Source organism: Mirounga angustirostris, unplaced genomic scaffold (genome assembly GCF_029215605.1).
Source record: "Mirounga angustirostris isolate CCGP_5_RB_7025 unplaced genomic scaffold, mMirAng1.0.hap1 SCAF_12, whole genome shotgun sequence".
Classification (NCBI taxonomy): Eukaryota; Metazoa; Chordata; class Mammalia; order Carnivora; family Phocidae; genus Mirounga; species Mirounga angustirostris.
Genome location: NW_026991720.1, coordinates 87,057,598 through 87,078,433, shown reverse-complemented (window position 1 = coordinate 87,078,433; position 20,836 = coordinate 87,057,598). Strand labels below are relative to the sequence as shown.

The following is a 20,836-nucleotide window of genomic DNA, read 5'->3' as shown; positions in this document are numbered from 1 at the left end:
CTGAGGCTGCATGTCCTATGTGATACCTATCAAATGGGAAAATGACATTAAATGGAACACTACTCAGCAATATAAAGGAACTACTGATACATGCAACAACTTGGATGAATATCAAAGAAATTATGTTGAGTGAAATAAAAAAGCCAATCCCAAAAAGATCACATACCCTATAATTCCATTTATGTAAGTCTTGAATGACAAATTACAGAAACAGAGAACAGATCAGTGTGGTTTTAAGAGGGTAACACCAGGGATTCTTGTAGAGATGGAACTGTTCTATATCTTAACTGTGGTAGTGGATACAGGAACCTACATATGTGATAAAAATGCACAGACCTAAACACAGACACACACGCCCATGCAGCACACACACATAAAATTGGGGAAATCTGAACAAAGTGGATAGACTGTATCAATGTCAATATTCTGGTTGTGACACTGTACAATTTTACAAGATGTTACCATTGAGGGAAACTGGGTAAAGGAAAAACAGTTTCTATTTTTTAAAAAAGATTTTATTTATGTAAGAGAGAGAGGGAAAGAGTGAATGAGCACAAGTGGGGTGGGGGGGGACAAAGGGAGAAGCAGACTCCCCACTGAGCAGGGAGCTGATGCAGGGCTTGATCTGGGACTCTGGGATCATGACCTGAGCCGAAGGCAGACACTTAACTGACTGAACCACCCAGGCTCCCCTCTCTGTAGGATTTCTTACAAATGCATGTAAATCTACATTACTTCAAAATTTAAAATTTAATTTCATAAAATGACATTAAAATTATGGCCTTCAAACCTTTGGGTATTGAAACTTTTTTTACAAATGAAATTTTACAGTGAAATCTAAGCATAATTTTGATTCCAGGATGAAAAATAGCTTGAATCTCCTATGCTTTCCCCAAAGACTGCTAATGTCAACTTGAAGTACTATGTTAAGGAGGCCACAACCAGATACAATGAGACAAGGCCTCAAGTGATCAGTAATATCTGTGAATAGGTACAGGAGGCATTTGTACCTCATATTTGCTGTCTGTGGTTAAAGAGGAGAGCAGGGGAATGTTCCTGCCTATACATCCTTCCACCTACCAGTTAAGTTCCACGAAAAGCCTATGGCTTCCTGGAGAATAGTTCAAAAATCACTGGCTAAAAGAAAATACTTATTTCACTGGTAAACTCTACCTGCCCAAAGCAGGGGAAAAAAAGCTTCCAAAAGTAGTGCTGGAGTCTACTGTAATAAAAAATCAAACAAAACAACAAAAAACCTGCATTTATCTTTTAGTCAACCTATACAGACTGGTAGGCTGGTTCATTCTTGCTTTTTCAGCCTTTAAATAAGTATCCCACCAGGTAAGGGCACAATTCTTGACTGGAAACAAAATTGGCAATAATTTTATTCTCTCATTCTTCATTCTAGTCTCAAGATTAACTAAGTATTCCTTCAATCACTATTTTGAATCATTTCTTTCAGACTAAAGATCTTGAGTGCTCTCTTATTTCCCTATCTAAAAACAGTATGTATCAAATCTAATTAATAGGATTTAAACAAATCTTCCAGATTCTACTGTCTACATTTTATTATCTCACACCTGGGCTGCCAGAGTAATTTTCTAAGTGGTCTCTTTTCCTATTCTAACTTGACCTTTAAACCAGTGGTTCTCAAACATAAATCCACAAACTGCTACTTTTCATATAACTGGGGTCGGAAGTTGAAAATGATGGGATTCCTAGGCCTCATTCCCACAGATTCTGATTTAGTAGGTCTGGGATGTGGCCTGGATGTCTTATTTTTTAAAAAGGCATTTGCTCCGATCCTTTATTTTATAACAATTGCTTAGACACTGAACAGATATACTTCGAAACCCACTAGTATCCTAATTTTGCCCTCTTCAAAAAAGCATAGCTCACAATAATTACAGTTAAGTTCCTAATCTTGACATTATCAGGTTACCCTGTTCCACACTAATATTCCAATACATAAATTCTGATTATACCAGTCTTTTTGCTATTGTTGGCATTATCTTTGCTCATTCCCTTCAAATTTTCTAAAGTAATATTCCTTTATATTTGTCCATCCCACCCAACAAAAATCTTATTAAACTTTCAAGGATCATGTAAGTACTTACTACACTTCCTTGGAAGCATTCTCAATTTCCTTAGACTTTTCTGCCACAAAACTAGCTTTGAGGTCTCTAGCAGATCAACCTCCTAAGGGCTGTTTCTTCATCTATAAACAAAAATTTAATCAAGCTACCTCAAAAAACTATTCCAGCTATAAAACCTGTTCCACCCTAATCTCTTCCCTTAATTTCCCAAAGAATATATTTTTTTAAACCACTAGATTACATTTTGACCCATTATTCTGAAATAGCTATTAGATGCTTAGCTCTCTAAACTGGATCATCTACTTTACCCTATACCAAGAACTGAAATATTTACATTTTAGCTATCAAAGCCTAAAACATGGTGGTGAAGATACCACCTAAATTATTCTTGATTAAATCATATTTTTCCTCACCTTAACACCTTTAATCCCTTCCTCCCCCTTTTAGATGAACAGGAACGCATCTCAAAACAAAACAAAGTACCTGCCTCAAAAGAACATTATTGATTTCCTTCTGGAACTTTGTTTTTTTATTATTTTTTCTTTCTCTTATTACTTTTAAAATGTGGAATCTCTCAAGGCTCAATCCTCCCCATTATTAGTCTCCATCCATCTTGGATTTCACCATTCATTCCTGTTTGATTTCCTAATCCTAGCCATCTACAGGGTATGTATCTATTCAAATAGCTGCCATTACCGCAAAAATCAAACATTCAAACTGAATCTCTTCCACACCCTTTCCATTCCATTTCTTGTTTGTACCCCATTCTTCCAGTTCTTTTTAATCCTTCTTTTTTCTAGTCTATTTGCTCACCTAGCCTTTTGTGCTTCCCCAATGTTCCAGATTCATTTTTCCTCAGTTTCCATGGCTCCCACCATCATCTTCATCGTCTGAATAATTTCCAATAATCAACAACCCTTCCAGCTTGTCACCATCGAGTTCTGAATATGTGGTCTCCAAACAATGGAAGAAATCTTGCGTGTTTTTAAGCACTTCTCCCCAGATTATAGGGCAACAATTCTATTAATTTAAAATGTAATAAAATAAACTCAAATTTATCCATTTAACATATTTATGTTAACATGTCTATGTGCTTGGGAATGAGCAATGAAAATTAAGTTGTCTTTAAGGCCCTTTTAATGAACTAGGGCAATATAATATAATCAAAGGTATCTTAGAGTAGTTTTAAGTAATTGCCTTTGATAATGATTTGTGTATTCTCATAACTTAGCCAAAAATTAGTCATTTATAAGGATCAATAGAGAGCTAGGATTTTTTCAAATGATCTGAATTCAAATTCTTGATCAGCCACTTTTTTTTGAGAGAGAGAGAGAACGAGTGAGCATGTGGGGGGTAGGGGGGAGGAATCTTAAGCAGGCTCCACACCAGCGCACAGCCTGATGAGGGGCTCGATCTCATGATCCTGAGATCATGATATGAGCCGAAATCAAGAGTCAGATGCTTAACTGACTGAACCACCCAGGCACCCCTTGATCAGTCACTCTTTTCACTATGTGACCCTGAGTCTCTCTAGGCCTCTCATGAAAAATGGATAAAATATCTACCCTGTAGAGTTGGTATGAATGTTAGTGCCTTCCCTCTTAGAATTAAAAGCATGAAGTTCCCATTATTCAATCCAATAATAATTTAATCAATCCCAGTCACAAAACTGTTGACCACTGAAGCCACTTAGTGAAAAACAGAGGCTCTATTATTGTAAATATCTATAAAGATCTTAAAATGCCACGTTTAAAATATTTACTATAGAAATCTTAAGTCTAAAAAAGAGTAATTTCTAAGTATTAACAAACTACAAAATCAGCAAGAGACTAGCAAAATGAGTAAGAAAAAATACTTTCCAAGTTTAAACCATTTATTTCTACAGCATTTTCCCCAGTCCTTTTTTTTTTTTTTTTTAAGATTTTATTTATTTATTCATGAGAGACAGAGAGAGAGAGAGAGAGAGGCAGAGGGAGAAGCAGGCTCCCAAGGAGCAGGGAGCCCGATGTGGGACCCGATCCCAGGACCCTGGGATCATGACCTGAGCCGAAGGCAGACGCTTAACCATCTGAGCCACCCAGGCGCCCTCCCCAGTCCTTTTAATCCCAAGACTTAGAGTATTCAACAATCAACTTCTTCCTCTGCATACATTAATATAAATAGAAAAACAAAATAAAAAACCCGGAAATGAAAGGAGCAGTGCATAAGAACTAGAGAGCTGAAGCTTAGGGAAAAAATGTCTATGCATCTCACTCTCAAGAATGAATTATGGAATTAGTAGATCTAAGCCTCCATTAAGAAAATTACTCAGATATGCAAACTTTATTAATAAACTTATTATAATATGTCTTGTTCAAGCTTTTAGAGTAGCCAGTCTTGAAAAGGCATATAATCACAGAGAAACTGTACAATAAAAGGAAAAATAAAATGTCAAGAATGAAGTTGGTAGATACAAGTGCTATTATTGACCAGTGTATTTGATATGAGACAGGCTACATCCATTTTCACTTTCCAACTTAATTTTAAAGACCTATCTTTACAAATAGAAAACATTATGTATATACACAGATAAAAAATAATCAACATGTACTGAGCTGATTGGCCACCCTTATAAAAGTCATTTATACATAAAAAAAGTGCTGTGCGAAGTTGGGGACTTAACTAGAAGTACTTTTCTCCAAATCCTTAATGAACCATTTACTTCAGGATATAAGAGGTGTAAAATTTAAACTCCCTGTAAGTGAGAGTCTAGGCCATACCAGCAGAGAGAGGCTACCTTTAAATCTCCACTATCATTCTGGATTAAATTTAAATAAGATATTCTCAACGTAATTACACAATAAAAGAATTTTTGTCTTCTGGCACAATACCAAGACCATAAGATCTGCCAGTTTTTACTTAAAATTTAAAAATCAAAAAGTTATTACATTAGTGTATAATTAATAGGTTTTGCTAACATACAGCAACCATGTTACAATATATCAAACAATTACAGGCTAAAATTTGCAACCACACAAACTGATCCCAGGGTTATTAGCCAACACAATCATCAGTTACTTCCCTTAAGAAATATGTGCAAGATCAGCAAGCCAAAATTAGTAGCTACTATACTGCCTTCAATTAGAGGGCGTTCAACTATTTGCCACCAAATGAATCTAGTTTACAATATTAATAGTTAGAAGAGTCCTAAAGAAAAGTAGAATTTAAATCTCACAAGATAATAAAGGTTACTGGATCTTGATACATCAGCGCATCTATTCAATTCCACAGACATCTGAAATCTGTCATTTCATCTAGACAGAATCCTATAAATCCCAGTGGACAAATCACAATCAGATTCTGAAACAGCATTTTAATTCTTTTTGTGTGTATGTGTTTGTGGTGCATATGTGTTGTCTAGCAATGGGCTTCACTGAGGGTAAGTGAAGTTGAGGGGTGTATTAGTTTCCTAAGGATGCTGCAACACATGACCACAAACAATTCTAGAGACCAAAGTCTGAAATCAAGATGTCGGCATGAAAAAGCATTTTAAGATTTCCAAGGTATTTAAAAAAAAAAAAAAAAAAAATCTGGATTTATACATTTAAACAACAGGAACTCAAAATCCGTGAGTTCATCAAAGTCAGTTAACATGGAGATTCATTTAAAAATTATATATATCTTAAAAATAGTTATTTTTCATTTAAAATATCATTCACCAATATTTTAGTGTCAAGCTAAAATGTTCTCTTTGAACATGGCTCCCTTACTTGGAATTTTGGGTTCTCATTCTTGTATCAACCCAATCTATGATGCATTATCTATAGTTTTTGGTTTTATTTTTTTTTTAAAGATTTAATTTATTTATTTGAGAGAGCGAGAATGAGAGAGAGTACATGAGAGTGGGGAGGGTCAGGGGGAGAAGCAGGCTCCTCGCTGAGCAGAGAGCCCGATGTGGGACTCGATCCCAGGACTCCAGGATCATGACCTGAGCAGAAGGCAGTTGCTTAACCAACTGAGCCACCCAGGCGCCCCTAGTTTTTGGTTTTAGATTACTTCAAGATAAGAAATTACTTAGACACCTGTGAGCAATGTGAATGTAGACTTCATTCTAGATTTGGATTTGTATTATTTTCCCCCTTTTCTTTTAGTTACCTTGCCCATAACTAATTTAACAACTTTCTTTAGCAATTAATGTGTTTTTAACAAGTTTTCCAAAGTAGTTAACTTAGTTTTCATTTAAACAATTCTCTCTTTACACTCATTTATCATTGGTTTATGTTATATCTAATGATATAAACACAAGTGCAATGGGATTAGTGGATTTGGGAACAAACAGGACTCTTTACATTCAACTCAACTAGAGAAAGCAGCACAGAGCAGTTTACATCATTCAACTTACAACTGGCATTGATATTTTTTTAAGATTTATTTATTTTAGAGAGAGAGAGCACCAGTTGAGAGGGGCAGAGGGAGAGGGAGACAATCTCAAGCAGACTCCACACTGAGCGGAGCCCAACGTGGGGCTTGATCCCAGGACCCTGAGATCACAACCTGAGCCGAAACCAAGAGCGGACACCTAACCCACTCTGCCACCCAGGCATCCTGGGCATTAATATTTTTTAAGTGAAGGTTAAGGAATCTTCTACAATATCTAGATAAAAGGCTTTGGGAAAAATACTATATTAAAAAAAATGTATACACACACACACTATAAACAGTGCTCACCACAGCACATGAGAGACAATAGGGATAGAGTCAGAAACTCACTCTTTTTCCAGGAACAGCTACAACACAAACATCTGGAGAACTTACTAAGAATTGTACACATATTAACTCACCGAATTCTCAAAATGACTCTGTAAGATAGGCTCTATTATTATCTCAATTTTGCAGATCAAGAAACTAAGGCACTAAAAGATAAGTAACATGCCCCAAATCACAAGGCAATACAACCTGGTTTGATTATAGTTCTAGTTTCTACTTTTAAGTCCTGTGCAATACTGCCTCTAAAGAAGTATTGTTTGAGCTCTCTTGATAAGCATATATCACTTTCATCATCTTAAGAATTGGAGGGGATAATCATGTCCCAGTATGTCACTCCCCAAAGCAAATTTTTCAGCAGCTCTGCCATAAAGTCCATAATCTTCCATCATGGCATTCAAGGCTCACCACAACTTGATCACAATTTGTACTGCTAGAATTCCAATCCAAGACTCTTATCCAAATAACATGTGGGTTCTGGAAACCAACAGATCATCTTGAATTGGGATGTACAGAAACACAAAACAGAGAGACTCTGTCACATGACACTGCACAAAGACTAGTATTCCTTCATTCAGAGAATCTAAAAATAGTGGCCTGGCTTCTCAAGAGGGCAGTTCAGCATGGTTTCTTGGAAAAGTTTAAGTATCAAGAATTGTGACCTAAATTTTAATCCTTGATCAACCACTAACTATATGACCTAAAGAAAATTATTTAACCTCCCTGCTTTCTGTTCTACTTGTAAAATAAAACGGAAGAGCTAGAACAGTGTAAAAACCAGCTGAGACTAGTAACTAAAATGCAAATTCAAGACTCCACTAGATGTGATTAAGTAGGTCTGGAACGGGGCTCAAGAATGTTTTAGTAAGCACCACATAAATAATACACGTGGTCCCTGGGACCACAATGAAAAATATTTAAATAGAAGATCTCACAAGTCAATTCTAACTTTAGTTTCTTAACTTCAGTCAATAGGATGCTGCTTTACATAACCAGGATGGGGGTTGTGGCCTAAAAGAAAATCCTCAGTTCATGATGGAATTTGTTTTTGCACCTCTCACCCTGTACTTTAAGACAATGGAATATGGTTTAGTAGTGCTACAAACTGAACTTTCATTCTCTTAAGACACAGATACAGTTGATTCAAATGAGTTTTAAATCAATTAAGCAGCTATAAAATGCTGATTCAACTGTATCATCTTATTAATACTATTTTGAAATATGATCTTAACTTTCTCAGATGGAAATTTAAAGTTTTGGAGAATATAATCTCCACTCTACAAGTATTCACAAGTCTCAAAATTTTCTTCTCCCAATTTTCTATGAAAATTTCCAAAGAAATTAGTAATTTTCATTCAACATGTTACCCAGGGCTTAATCAGTAAAATTTTCAAATTATCACCCAATTTCACTACCAATATTTTGCCATCACTAAGAAAAAATATGCCAAATTGATAAAAGTATCATTATAATGTAATTAAAGTCTGAATAAGTATTTTCCATTTCTTATCCTTTTCTTGTCCTCCTGAACTTTTTCACAGTATTGTATTTGTTCCAAAAATCATACATCACTTTGTTCTAAGAGTTATAGATGTTTGATGCTCTGCTGTATTAAATGTACCATCTCACCAACCCTTTTTAAAAGAGCAAACTTGCATATGTTTAAAAAAAATGTATCTCAATAATTTCAGAAAAAATATTTTTCTTCAAAAGAATTACTTCAAGGATTTTTTTTAATGGAGAAGGGGAATAACACCATAATTAAAATACATATTTTCAGCCTTGTCTTAGAAATCAAAATGCTAGCTAGCATTAGTAGCAAATCATAAACCGAAACAACTGTAACTCAAGGCTCACTTAGCAGTAATTCTAAAAACTAAATGAGGAACTGGAACACCATAATTTAAAAAAAAAATTTAACAACCTATGTACTTATTTTCTATATTCTGAATTTCAAATGAGACCAGCATTCAGTAAGCTATTTTAAATCCCATTTGTATAGAAAACCGACACTATCTGACACCATCCAAATTATCTACACTTTCCTTCAATTTTTTTTAATCTGTTGTGATTACAAAAGCAATCCATCTGTCTCACAGAAAGACCAGAGGAGAAAAGAAAACTCACACAATTCTAATTACCCAGACATACATCACTGCTAAAAACTTTGGTGTATCTGCAGCCACATGGTAAAAACTTATTCAGGCAAGAATCACCAATAGACACTAAATTTAGGAAAGTCTGACAGGAAACAGAATATTTACACAACCTCAAAATACCTTCCCACAAATTACTTAATGGCAAAAAGAGAAACAGTAACTATACGATGGAGAAACTACTCCACACCTTAACCAAGCAATCAAAATGAACTACTGGTAAGGGGCAAACAAACATTAAGCATCCAGATGATTAAAACAAAACAAAACAAAAAACCCACATACTGCTTATATAGTATTCCAGAAAAAATGCAAAATCTGAATCTAATCATGAAGAAACCTTAAATAAACCCAATTGAGGAACACTGTTTAATAACTAGCCTGCCAAGGTCATGAAAGACAAAGAGACCTGAGAACTAAACGCAATCTGTGATCCTGAATTGGCAACTGAACCAGAAAAAAAGTACTAATAAAGGGCATAATTGGGACAACCGATGAAAATGGAATATGGACAACAGTCTAAATGAAAGGTATTACATCAATGTTAAATTTCTAAATTTAACCATTCTGGTTACTTAAGGAAAGACGCTTGATCTTAAGAAATGCATACTTAAGGGCGCCTGGGTGGCTCAGTTGGTTGGGCGACTGCCTTCGGCTCAGGTCATGATCCTGGAGTCCCAGGATCGAGTCCCGCATCGGGCTCCCTGCTCGGCAGGGAGTCTGCTTCTCCCTCTGACCCTCCTCCTTCTCATGCTCTCTGTCTCTCATTCTCTCTGTCTCAAATAAATAAAATCTTTAAAAAAAAAAAAAAAAGAAAAAAAAAGAAATGCATACATAAGAGAGCATCATATATGCAATCTACTCTCAAATAGTTAAGAATTTCTTTTTACATGTACAGAGAATATGGCAAATGTGATAAAATGTTAAAAATCAGGGGATCTGAGTAAAGGGTTTAAGGGAAGTTTTGTACTGTTCATGTAACTTCTGTAAGCCTGAAATTATTTTAAAATTAAAAAATTAAAACAAAAAAACCTTGGTTTTTTGGCAGTATTCCTCAACATACATGCATATAGGAATCATCCGTTTGATACTATTTAGTTTCAGAAGCCCTCCCAAGTACATTTGAACATCCCTGAAAAAAGGCAATTGTTTTACAATGAATTAAGTGTCCTTCTCTTGCTCTCCATCCAAGCAAACTCCCCCACACCATAAATACACACTTTACCACCATCTCCTTAACCAGTCACAGCTAATTAAAGGGATCAAGATGGAGAACAGTGGCTCACTGACACCTTGCCAATTCCTGTGAGGTCCAACTGTACTTTCTTCAAAAAAGTTCTCTAAGATTTCCCTACAGTCTTATAACAAATCTTTTACTTAAGCTAGTTGTAGTTGATTTCTGTACCTTGTATCCAAACAAACCCTGAAACAGCAGGCTTTTGAGAAGTAGAAATAAACAGTGCAAGGAAAACAGTAGTTACTTAATCTTTTGTCTGTGCTTGAAAATATGGTTTTGCGGGGGGCTTAATGGTAAGATGTAATAAGGTTGTGTCAATTCAGCCAATTATGCAGCTTCATTTAAAGAGAAGCAGCAGAAAAGCAAATAATTCAAAAGGAACAATCTTAATTTTCTCAAGAAGAGCTACTATGTATCAGACCAACCTCAGAACCCCATCAATTTATGGCTAATGAAGCAGAGTCTCAACCTTTTAAATCAGTCACATCAAGAATCTTCCCATCTTTTGGCACATCATTAAAGAGAAAATGGGTTTTCAAATTCCTGAACCTTGTCTTTCTTTAAACAACATACAAAAAACAAGAGCAATTTAACAGGTCTCTCTGTAAAATCATAAATAGAAACTATTATATTTCATTATTAGTCTGTGAAATACGAAAAAAAGTATTGGGAGAGTGTATCTTTCTCATATATAGTCCCCCGATATGTAAACTTCTGGGGGGGAAAAAAAAACTGTTTTCCCGACAATATCCTAAGTAATACTTAATTCTTCTCACCACATTCCTCACTTTTTGCTAAAAACCATTGACACTAGGCTTTACCTTATTCTTAGACCAGTGAGAAAAATGGGAAAACATAATTTTTAAAAAAATATATTTTATTTATTTGTCAGAGAGAGAGAGCGAGCACAGCAGGGGGAGCGGCAGGCAGAGGGAGAAGCAGGCTCCCCGCTGAGCAAGGAGCCCAATGCGAGACTTGATTCCAGTGGGATCATGACCTGAGCCGAAGGCAGACGCTTAACCGACTGAGTCACCCAGGCATCCCCATATTTAATCTTTAAATTTACTTAACTCAAATAAGTTTAAAATTATTTATCATAGTAAATTCAGTTAAAGTCTTTGAGTAAAAATTATGTTATAAATACCTTTTGAAAACAAAAGTCAAAATAGATTTAAACATTAAAATTTTTTCTGGTCTCAGATAAAATGTTAGATAACATAATTCTGTGAACTTGAACTTTAAAATTATCTTACGAGGGGCGCCTGGGTGGCTCAGATGGTTAAGCGTCTGCCTTCGGCTCAGGTCATGATCCCAGGGTCCTGGGATCGAGTCCCACATGGGGCTCCCGGCTCAGTGGGGAGCCTGCTTCTCCCTCTGACCCTCTCCCCTCTCATGCTGTTTCTCTCTCGCTCACTCTCTAAAAAATAAATAAAATCTTTAAAAAAAAAAATTATCTTACGAATACCACAAACCAAAACAATCTCAATCCCACTGTTCCATTAATTAACTTTATGCCACAGGCTCAGACCTTAAATGCTGCCACCAAGTTAGCTATAACACAGGTGTGATTACTCAATGTTCTTTCTCAATTATAAACTTCAGGACCAAGATGTTTATTCCTTTCGTTTAACTCTAAATTAAGCAAACATCTAAGAGTTGCTAGAAAATTCTCTTTCTTCTCCAACTGTACAACTAGAATAAAGAAAGCTGCACAAATCATTTTGTTTCTCAGGTCCTGTCTTAAAACCAGATTTCACACTTAAGCCAACTTTAAAATGCAAAAATAAATATTTTAACTAAAAATAATGGACAAGTAGTTGATTACTTACTCACTGAATTACTATATTATAGGTTACTTATGCATGAAAAGCCATAATATCTGTTTTGATGGCATCATAATTCAACACATCAAAAAAGAATTCTGATTGACTTGTTGCATTAAAAAGCACAAGATCCCAAACAGCTTAAATAGTTCTTGTAAATAATCAAATCAGATTTTCCAATAAAGCTGGAAAATTCACCTAATACAAAAATGGCTTTCCTAAACTATCTAAAAATAAAATTTTATTTATGAGCTATCTATGAGGAGGAAAGAACTGATCTCATATTAAGGGAAAACATTTATCAAGTGAAATGTAAGACCCAGCTATTTTCTTGACTCTGACTTAAGTAAAAAGCATCCTAGTGGGCGCCTGGGTGGCTCAGTTGGTTAAGCGACTGCCTTCGGCTCAGGTCATGATCCTGGAGTCCCGGGATCGAGTCCCACATCAGGCTCCCTGCTGAGCAGGGAGTCTGCTTCTCCCTCTGACCCTTCGCCCCTCTCATGTGCTCTCTCTCATTCTCTCTCTCAAATAAATAAATAAAATCTTTAAAAAAAAAAAAAAGCATCCTAGTTACTAATGGTTAATAAAAACTTCTCGTATTCTTAAAGATGCAAATAACATCTAATTAACTTAGCCTTGGTCACCACCATTTGATTTTTAATGTAGCACTTAGCATGAGTGCTCACAATAACAAAAAAATTCTTTTGGTTAATTCCTACCTCTCTATAAAATACTGTTTAATTGCAAATGGCAAGATTTTTAAATACTGCACTTCAAATTTGGTGCGCTAAAAAAATATTTTCAACCATAAATACTGCTCTTCCATATTAAATAAATTTTTAATACATATTATCTGTTTAATATTAAAAAATAAGGCTCTTCCCAACACTGGTACATTACAAAAGACAGTAAAAAAAGAGACAGTAAGCCACTCCAATTTTAAACTCAGCCTAAAAACTAACATTTATACAGCAATATCTAAAATAGTATCCTTGTTATTTTGCCAGTCGACACAAGAGTAATTTTACCATAAAAAATAATTCTATAGCTAACATTAAAAAGTCTCCCTGAACACAAGTATTTAAACATTTATTCTAACATGACAAGGAACAGTCCCTGATCACCCTGAATATTTGAGATGTGTTTGCTTAAATGAGCTTTAAATGCAACAAATAATTGAGCACCTACTCTCTACTGTGAATAAATCCTTTGGAAATAAAACCTAATTACACATTATGAAAATATTAAAAAAATAAACAGCATCTTTTACAAAGATTCCATACTAATATTTCTTTAGCAGTTTTTGATAGCTCTTCCAAGTCTTTCTGGTTTTCTCCATTTTAAATACCCAATGATAACACACATTTAAGTCCCAGTATTAACTTCCAGAAAAGCAGAGCTGTTAGGATTTATGTAACAGACTTTTAAAAGTAAAACCATCAGGCGCCTAGGTGGCTCAGTCATTAAGGTCTGCCTTCGGCTCAGGTCATGATCCCAGGATCCTGGGATCAAGTCCCACATCGGGCTCCCTGCTCAGCAGGAAGCCTGCTTCTCCCTCCCCCACTCCCCCTGCTTGTGTTCCTGCTCTCACTATGTCTCTCTCTGTCAAATAAATAAATAAATAAATCTTTAAAAAAATAAAAGTAAAACCATCGGTATTACACTTTGATGCATGAAAATGGGTACATTATTCTTAGAAATAAGAAACCAATTTAAGAAGTTAGACTTTCACTAAGACCACTAAGGTATGTGTTAAAGGGAAGAATTTCTCTTAAATTATTAATTGGCTTTTATCCTCACTTCCTCATTTTAGATCCAAGAAGTCCTAGAGCTTACTGTGGTATACATGGTAAAAATTCTCTGGCTGGAAGCTGTAAGACAGACAAGCCAAAATTGTGAGAGAGTTATCAGAGATCTGAAGAGTTGAAGGGAAATGGAGGAACCCCGTAAAGGTTCTAAACTTAAATTGAGATCAAAAGGATCCTATAACGTACACTGACAACAAAAGGGAAGTATGATCAAAATACAGTCTCTAAAAATAAAATTTACTCTCCAATTACATTATGATTTTCTACAAATCCACTTAAACAGATAAAACCTAATCCCTCAAAACTCAGCTACCCTAAGAACAAAGACCATTTGACTAGTTTTCCCCCCAAGAGACCTACTGTATCAAAACTCACTGAGAATAAAAAACCATGCCTACCCTTTTAAAAAATTTGCCTCTACACTCTAATTTAAAACACAGAGAGTCAATCGGGTATACATTAACAAAAACCAAACATTTATAGCCATGTTATTTATAAAGTAACCATTTAAAATAAAGTACGATATACTTAAAACATATTATCAAAACAAACAAAATCCAAAGCAATGAAGCAGCCCAGTATGAAGAAAGCTAATAGCGTGAACGCAGCTTTTCTCATAATTTCTAACTTGGCATTGTTTATTTGAAACCAAGTAAGTCCAAATGCTTTGTGTGTCTAGACCTGATCAAGGTCACTATCAAGAAAAAACAATGGGTGTAGACAGTGTTCCCTCCCATGGCTACATAAACCACATTTCCTTAAGAGTATACTGATTTCCTACACATTTGATATTAAGTTTAAAGTACCAACCTTCTGAACCACAGATCTTAACCACATAGTCTATAAAACAAACGCACAATCTTTACACTGCAGTTACGGATCCAGACCTACATGATCACTCAGAGCATAATAAAATGAGTATTGACCAGAAATCCCTACACAAACTCTTACTACCCACCAACATTTCATTTTACAATATTTCAAAGATTCTAAGTAAGGTTATGTGCTCACTCTTCCATGATGAAACTCTCTAAGCCAGTTATTTCTACAATTATTTTGTAGAACAGAAAGTTAACTAATTCATATATGAGCTTCATGATTCTCTTGTTCCATTGTAAATATTAGAGCAGAATTTACAGTGGAAATAAAAGAATCATGAAAGGGTGTATACTCTCCAACCTTTTTAAGAACTACTGGATTGAAAGGCACTCATCTTTCAGTTAGTCCATATCAGAATCGTCATTAAATGCCATTAATGGCCCACTGATATCTCATTGCTGAGTTCAGGCCAAAAAGATCAACCCCCCACTACAGAGATGAATTTTAACCATTCCCACTTTTTAAAATACTGTTAAATGATACCATTTGATTTTCTGCCTCAATCTATTAGATTCTGAAATTAGCATAAAATGGATTCAAGACCCTCTATTACAGTATGGCTGTTATTTAAATCATTAAAACAGACTAAGTTCCACATCCCAAAATAGGTAAACGGGCATGGGGGGGGGGGGGGGTTTCAAGAACTAAAGCCTTACTTTTCTACTTACATAATTATGATAGTATGCTATAAAACAATTTTAAAAGATAGCAAAGTGTGTAGCTGCACTTCATGAAATATACAAACTTAGAAAATTCTTAAGGAATGCTTAAATATATGAGAAAAATGGATGCAAACTATAATAGTGAGAAGAACAAGCATCTCCACACCCAGTGAAGTAACAGGTTTAGGCTTGTTTGTACAGCTCCCTAAAAATTAATCTGACAGAGTACAAAAACCAAAATTCACAAATTTGGTCAAGAGGTGGATGGGAAACATTTCACTCTAAATTAAAACATCTAGTCACACAAAATGTTACACTTATACACTTACTAAACATTTTAACTTACTTTAGCACAGTGAATAAAAAACACTTGCACTAAGCAGAGCAAAAACTATTCCTTGTCCCAAATATTTGTTTTTTAAATGTTTAAGAGCACCTACCTCACTACTGAAATTTCTAAGGCTACCTGACTGGTTTTTTTTTTTTCCGAAGTGGTGTCATTTTATTTGCCTCTCAGGAAAAACCAATCAAATTAATCAACTAAAACACAGCATTGTAATTTGCAGTAAAATCAACACATTTTTGTAAACTATTTGGGAAAGAAAAGCAGCACAGTCTTTTCATGTAAACATAATAAGCCTGTAATATGCTGCAGACAAACGCACTGCATGGGGTGTGGAGGACCCGAGCTGATTAGATTACCACAACATCAGCCTGGGGCCGCCATTTTTAGAATCTGTAAAGGACAAAAGAGGGAAATTTCACTTTTTACTTCCCATCTCGGAAAATAAAGGAAAAAACGGGGCCATCTTCCAATTAGGTATTGATGTCTCCAGCCTAGAGTTGAATGCACCTCACTTAATTCTCTCCAAGGTCTCCAGAACTCCAACACCTTACGTTATTCACATCTCTAAAAGGAGGGGAAACAGGCACCAAACACACACACACACACACACACACACACAAAACAAAAAAACCCCGGGGTTTACTCCAAAGCGAACTCTAGCGATTTCTCTCTGACTTTAAATTGTATCATTCTTAAGACTCTAGCAAGAACGGATCTCTACGGAACTGAGGCCAGTGGAAGAGAGCACTCCGGATTGTTTTTTCTCTCTCCCCTCCCTCGTTTAGCACAGTGAACCGTTTGTTTCTCTTCTGTATCTGCTGCCACAGTGTCTGTGCCAATCCCTTGGTCAAAATAAGCTTTTCTGAAATGTGCCATGTTGTGGATTCTAAGCCTCCGGTACAGTAAAGGACGGCGAGAATGCAAGAGGAGTGGGGGAGGAGACTGAGAAGGCTGGGTACTGGGGTGACCACCTCTGGGGCGGGTTTACCCTCTCCCGGAGAGGATGAGGAGCTGTCTTGTTCTCCCACAAAGGGAGATAGAGACCCAGAGCGTCCTTTTAACCCCCTTAGTATTTACCAGAAAATTATACCAGAGAATGCCAGGCGATTAATGGAAGAAGAAAATGGGGCCTGTACGGTTTTTCAGCACCTGAACAAGATGCGGTCGAGGAAAGGGAGAGCTGGCAGCTCCTGGGACTACTTCGACACAAACCCTCCTAACAGTCACAAGCCTCCCTCCTCACCCAAGCGCCCTTAACCCGCTGCCAATAAGGAGTGCGCCCCCTCCCTAACTCCCACTCTCAAGGGGGTTTAACTGCCGGTTTCCCCTTTCCCCAGCCCTAAAACCCGCCATAATGCTCCCTTTCTAGGGACAGGGAAGAGAAAGGATAAATTCGATTCAAACAAGCAGCGTCTTGCTCCAGCCCAGACACCTGAGAGTCAACGCCGACTCCCCCAACCCCCCTCCCCAAAGCATAAAAATGAGAAAGCCCCCTCCCCCTTGAAACACGCGTCCCTCCACCCCTCAAACCCCAAGAACTCCCAAGGAGACGACAGGCACTGACCTGTGATGTTCACACACCAGACACCCGAACCCCTTTATCTGCTCGACCCCCAGAGAGTCTCTCCACACCTCCGCGAACAGACGACCCCCCGACAGCAGCCACTGCGGACAGAGGACCCGGCTCCACACACCCCCTCCCCAAACAGCAGCGCGCAGCCTCTTCACCGGCAATCAAGGAGTAGGGGAGGGGGCACCCAAACAGTCAACAGGAACGCAGAGGCGACGGCAAAGCTGCTCAGAGTGTCTATGCCCCCTCTGTTGCCGCTCCCGAACTCAGGCACGGTCTCCGACTCGGCCCCCTGCGCCCGCTCAGTGTCACTGCCTCTCGCTCTGGGAAAATGGCGGCGACGGCGGCGGCGGCCGCGGCGGCGGCGGCGGCGGCGGCCGCGGCGGCGGCGGCAAGTGCACGGGGCCCGCCCGCCCCGCTCCGCAGGGGCAGAGGGGGAGGGGAACGAAGCTGCCCGCCGCCATTTTGCTTGTGGGCTGCCGCCCGCCTTTGCCTCTTCCACAGAGGCTTGAAGATAACCAACTGGAGGCAGAGAGGTGGGCGGAATCTCCGTCTTTTTCACAACAGATGCATTCAACAATTCACAGAAGGTTTGGGGAAGTTTCGGTATTTGGTGGGATTGGTTCTTTACCCCTTTTCCCTGAGCAGCCCTCAAGTGTGGATATCGGCGAGCTTGGGCACGCCACTACTGGGGGGAAGGATAAGGACTGTAGGCCCAGGGAACAACCGCCCCGTCCCCTCACCCTCCTAAAGCCATGCCCTTTCTCCCACTCCCCAAACAACCTCAGTCGCAGTCTTCCCCTCCCCCTCCCCAGTCTGGCCTCCAGTGCTGGGTGAACTCGGTTTGGGTGTCACTCGACGCCCACTAGGGGCTGAGGAGGCTCCAGTGCGCAGACTCCGGGCACCGGATAAAAGCGGAGCTGGAGCGTCCAGCGCCGTCTCGATGGAGGAGCGAGAAACGGAAGAGGTCGGGGGGAGAAGCAGCAGGAAAAGTACAGCCACCGTCAGCGCCGCTTTCCTGCCACCGTGTATCGGGGTAAAAAGCTGCTGTTGCCGTCGGTGCAGTTGCCGTCGCTGCCTCCTACTTCTTTTGGCCCCGGGGAAGGATTTCCCCGCCGGCGGGACAATATGCGGGGTGGGGAGCGGGAATTCCTTTATGTGGCGGTGATTAAACGAGGGAGGGACTGAGAGACGGCTATCTCGAAGAAAAAAGGGGGAGGTCAAAGAATAAAACAAGGGTTTCCCCACTAAAATAACACGGTGATCCCGATTCTTGTTTTCGGGGTCTTTCCCCCGAAATGGCGGTTTCCGTCTTCTCGCTCTACAGAGACCCGGAGCGCTTGGTAAGCCGAGTGGGGAGAGGCAGAGGCGGTCCGTGCAGCCAATCAGTGCCTGGTGTGTTCCGTCGGGCGCGTCGTGATTGGCCGGCGATGACCTCATGCTGCAGCAGCGGGTGGGGCCAGAGCCGTCGGGGGAGGCTGTTGCAAAGGCAGAGAGGGAGAAGTGACGATGGTGATCGTTGCTGCCGCGGCTGATATGGAACCCAAGCAGTGGCGAAGAGAATCTCAAGGCTCTTCCCTGAGTATTTTCTCCTGTCCCTGCGCGAGGTGAGGGCCCCGGCTCGGCCTCTGCGAAACTTTGGGGCGCTGGCGCGGACGAGGAGACACACTTCCTCCCATGACTTTTGTAACTGCGTCAGGGCAAGATGGCGCTGGGTCTCCTTGGGGCGCGGGGGGAGAGGCACGTCCACCGCCGCCGCAGCGCATGTGACCGGGCTGCATTCCTGTGGGGTTTGGCTCCGACCCAGGCTGGGGCGGGGGAGGGGAAAGGGCTTGGGCGGAGGAGACTGTGGTGCGGTCGGCGTTGGCGGCCCGAAGAGGAAGAGCTGACTGTTTGAGAGCGCTTCCCCTCCCCCAGATAGCTTACAGCTGCGGCTCCCGGGGGAAAGCCCCGGGAGGGACACTCACGGGGTGTGACGGCTGTTGGTGGAAGAGAAGGTTCGGTGCCCTATTTTCTTATCTACCTTTCTCCTTGCAAAGTGCTTACGTAAGGTGGCAGGTTCCTAATGTGGGAGTCGCAATCAACTGTGAGTCCCTGAGGGCCACTGGATGGAGTAAAAAGCAGAGACTAGCTAGGCCACAACGTCAAGAAGTATCCGTTATTTTCTGAGAAAACGTAAAGTTTCTCAGATTCCAGTAGAAAAATATTTCCTAAATTTGGAAGCAAGTGTAAAAGGTGTAAATAACACCCAGGAACACTTAAAATTTCCTAAAAGTTACCATCGGAATTTTGAGGACCCTTTTCAGGTTTTCTGTTCCTTCCCTCTGTACTTCTCCTATCTTCCCTATCTGTGTATTCTACAGGAATGTGTAAACTTAGTGGATATGGTTTTCTTTTTAAGTTTAGGCGTGATTGGTAATAAGAATAAAAGCTGTTAGTGCTGTAATCTATATGAAGTGAGGGTGTTTTCAATCCTTTTGTCTTTCTGTCGCCCTCTTAACTATGGTTTTTAAAAATAAAAAATGAAATCACTTTCGGTAAATGTTAAGATTCCTGCACCATTATGAAGCTACCTCTTTAAATCACTTCTGTAGAAGTATGACTTTTAATTTTCGAAACCTTGTTAGTTGACGGTCTTTAGTTGGAAAGTTTTTAAGTAGTCTCTATTGGTAGATTCTGTAATAAATGCTAGTTTTGTTTTTGATTATTCCCACTTAGCCAAACACGCATAGTAGCCATTAACTAGTGAAAATTCAAAAGGCTTCTCGCTTTGGGTGGTGTTGAGAGCCGGGAGTTACACACAACAAAGACATTTGCACGGAAACATGGCTTGCTTTTTGACAGAACGCACCTGGTGCTAGGAGGAAACGTTTGCTGGACCTGAAAAGATGGGTTTAACTCAGGTCAAGGTTATGTTATTTTCTTTAGTGTTAGTTGTAGACTTGGTAGTTTGAAAACAAGACTTTTTATTCATTTGTTTATACTTAAACCCTTGCTAGTTTTTGTGGCTTTCTTTTTCAGTGAAGTAACAATACGAACTGAAAAGCCTGTAACTAAAGTGTAAATAAGTACTACAAAGAGTTTAGAGTTCAGAGTTTTTTTTGTGTTGGTGCATTGTGATTAGAAAATGGGCATCTTTAACCTGGAGGATTTGTTTGTCACGTATAAGTTGTGTCTCCCTTAACTGTCATAGCAACTTTTATTTTGGCTCAGGAAAAAGGGACCAAATATGAAGTCACGTTTTTAAGATAATTTTCATAGTCTTCCTAGCTTCACTCTGCCTTAATAAGGAAGAGAGGCCATTTTTCAAGCTAGTAGAAACATCCTTGTTTTTGTCTTTTTGGTCAGCATGTCCACATTATTCCTAATTGCCAGATCTTGACTCTAGTTTTTCTTTTGCCACATTCCTGTGGCGTTTTAAATACTTGGAATTATTTCTTTGACTATCTTGCGTTGTATGTTCTCTCTGGGCAATTTCATCTGTGCCTATGACTCCAGTAAAGCCTCAATTTTTAT

At 38.9% G+C, this 20,836-nt stretch overlaps 2 protein-coding genes across 30 annotated transcripts in view; one reads left to right on the top strand and one right to left on the bottom strand.

Moving 5' to 3' along the window:
• The window catches only part of KMT2E (lysine methyltransferase 2E (inactive)), a 92,008-nt gene extending 74,554 nt beyond the window's left edge, over positions 1-17,454 (bottom strand). For 3 of the 4 annotated variants that reach the window (XM_045864856.3, XM_064575398.1, XM_064575397.1), the window contains exon 1: positions 17,315-17,452. The gene's annotated coding sequence lies outside the window, so the exon portion shown is untranslated. Of the gene's footprint in view, positions 1-17,314 lie in introns of all 4 variants that reach the window. The other variant, XM_045864855.3, reaches the window with a different exon arrangement.
• Positions 17,455-17,651: 197 nt separating this feature from the next.
• LOC123835668 (uncharacterized) overlaps positions 17,652-20,836 on the top strand; it is a 101,869-nt gene continuing 98,684 nt past the window's right edge. For 7 of the 26 annotated variants that reach the window (XR_010406580.1, XR_010406579.1, XR_010406581.1 and 4 more), the window contains exons 1-3: positions 17,783-17,910; positions 18,136-18,356; positions 18,648-18,927. Coding sequence is in view for 4 of the 26 variants with exons in the window: in XM_064575400.1 (XP_064431470.1) it covers positions 17,652-17,910; positions 18,136-18,455; positions 18,648-18,663 (595 nt within the window). In the remaining 22 variants the exon portion in view is untranslated. Of the gene's footprint in view, positions 17,911-18,135; positions 18,456-18,647; positions 19,318-20,836 lie in introns of all 26 variants that reach the window. The other 19 variants (XR_010406564.1, XM_064575401.1, XM_064575403.1 and 16 more) reach the window with 9 other exon arrangements.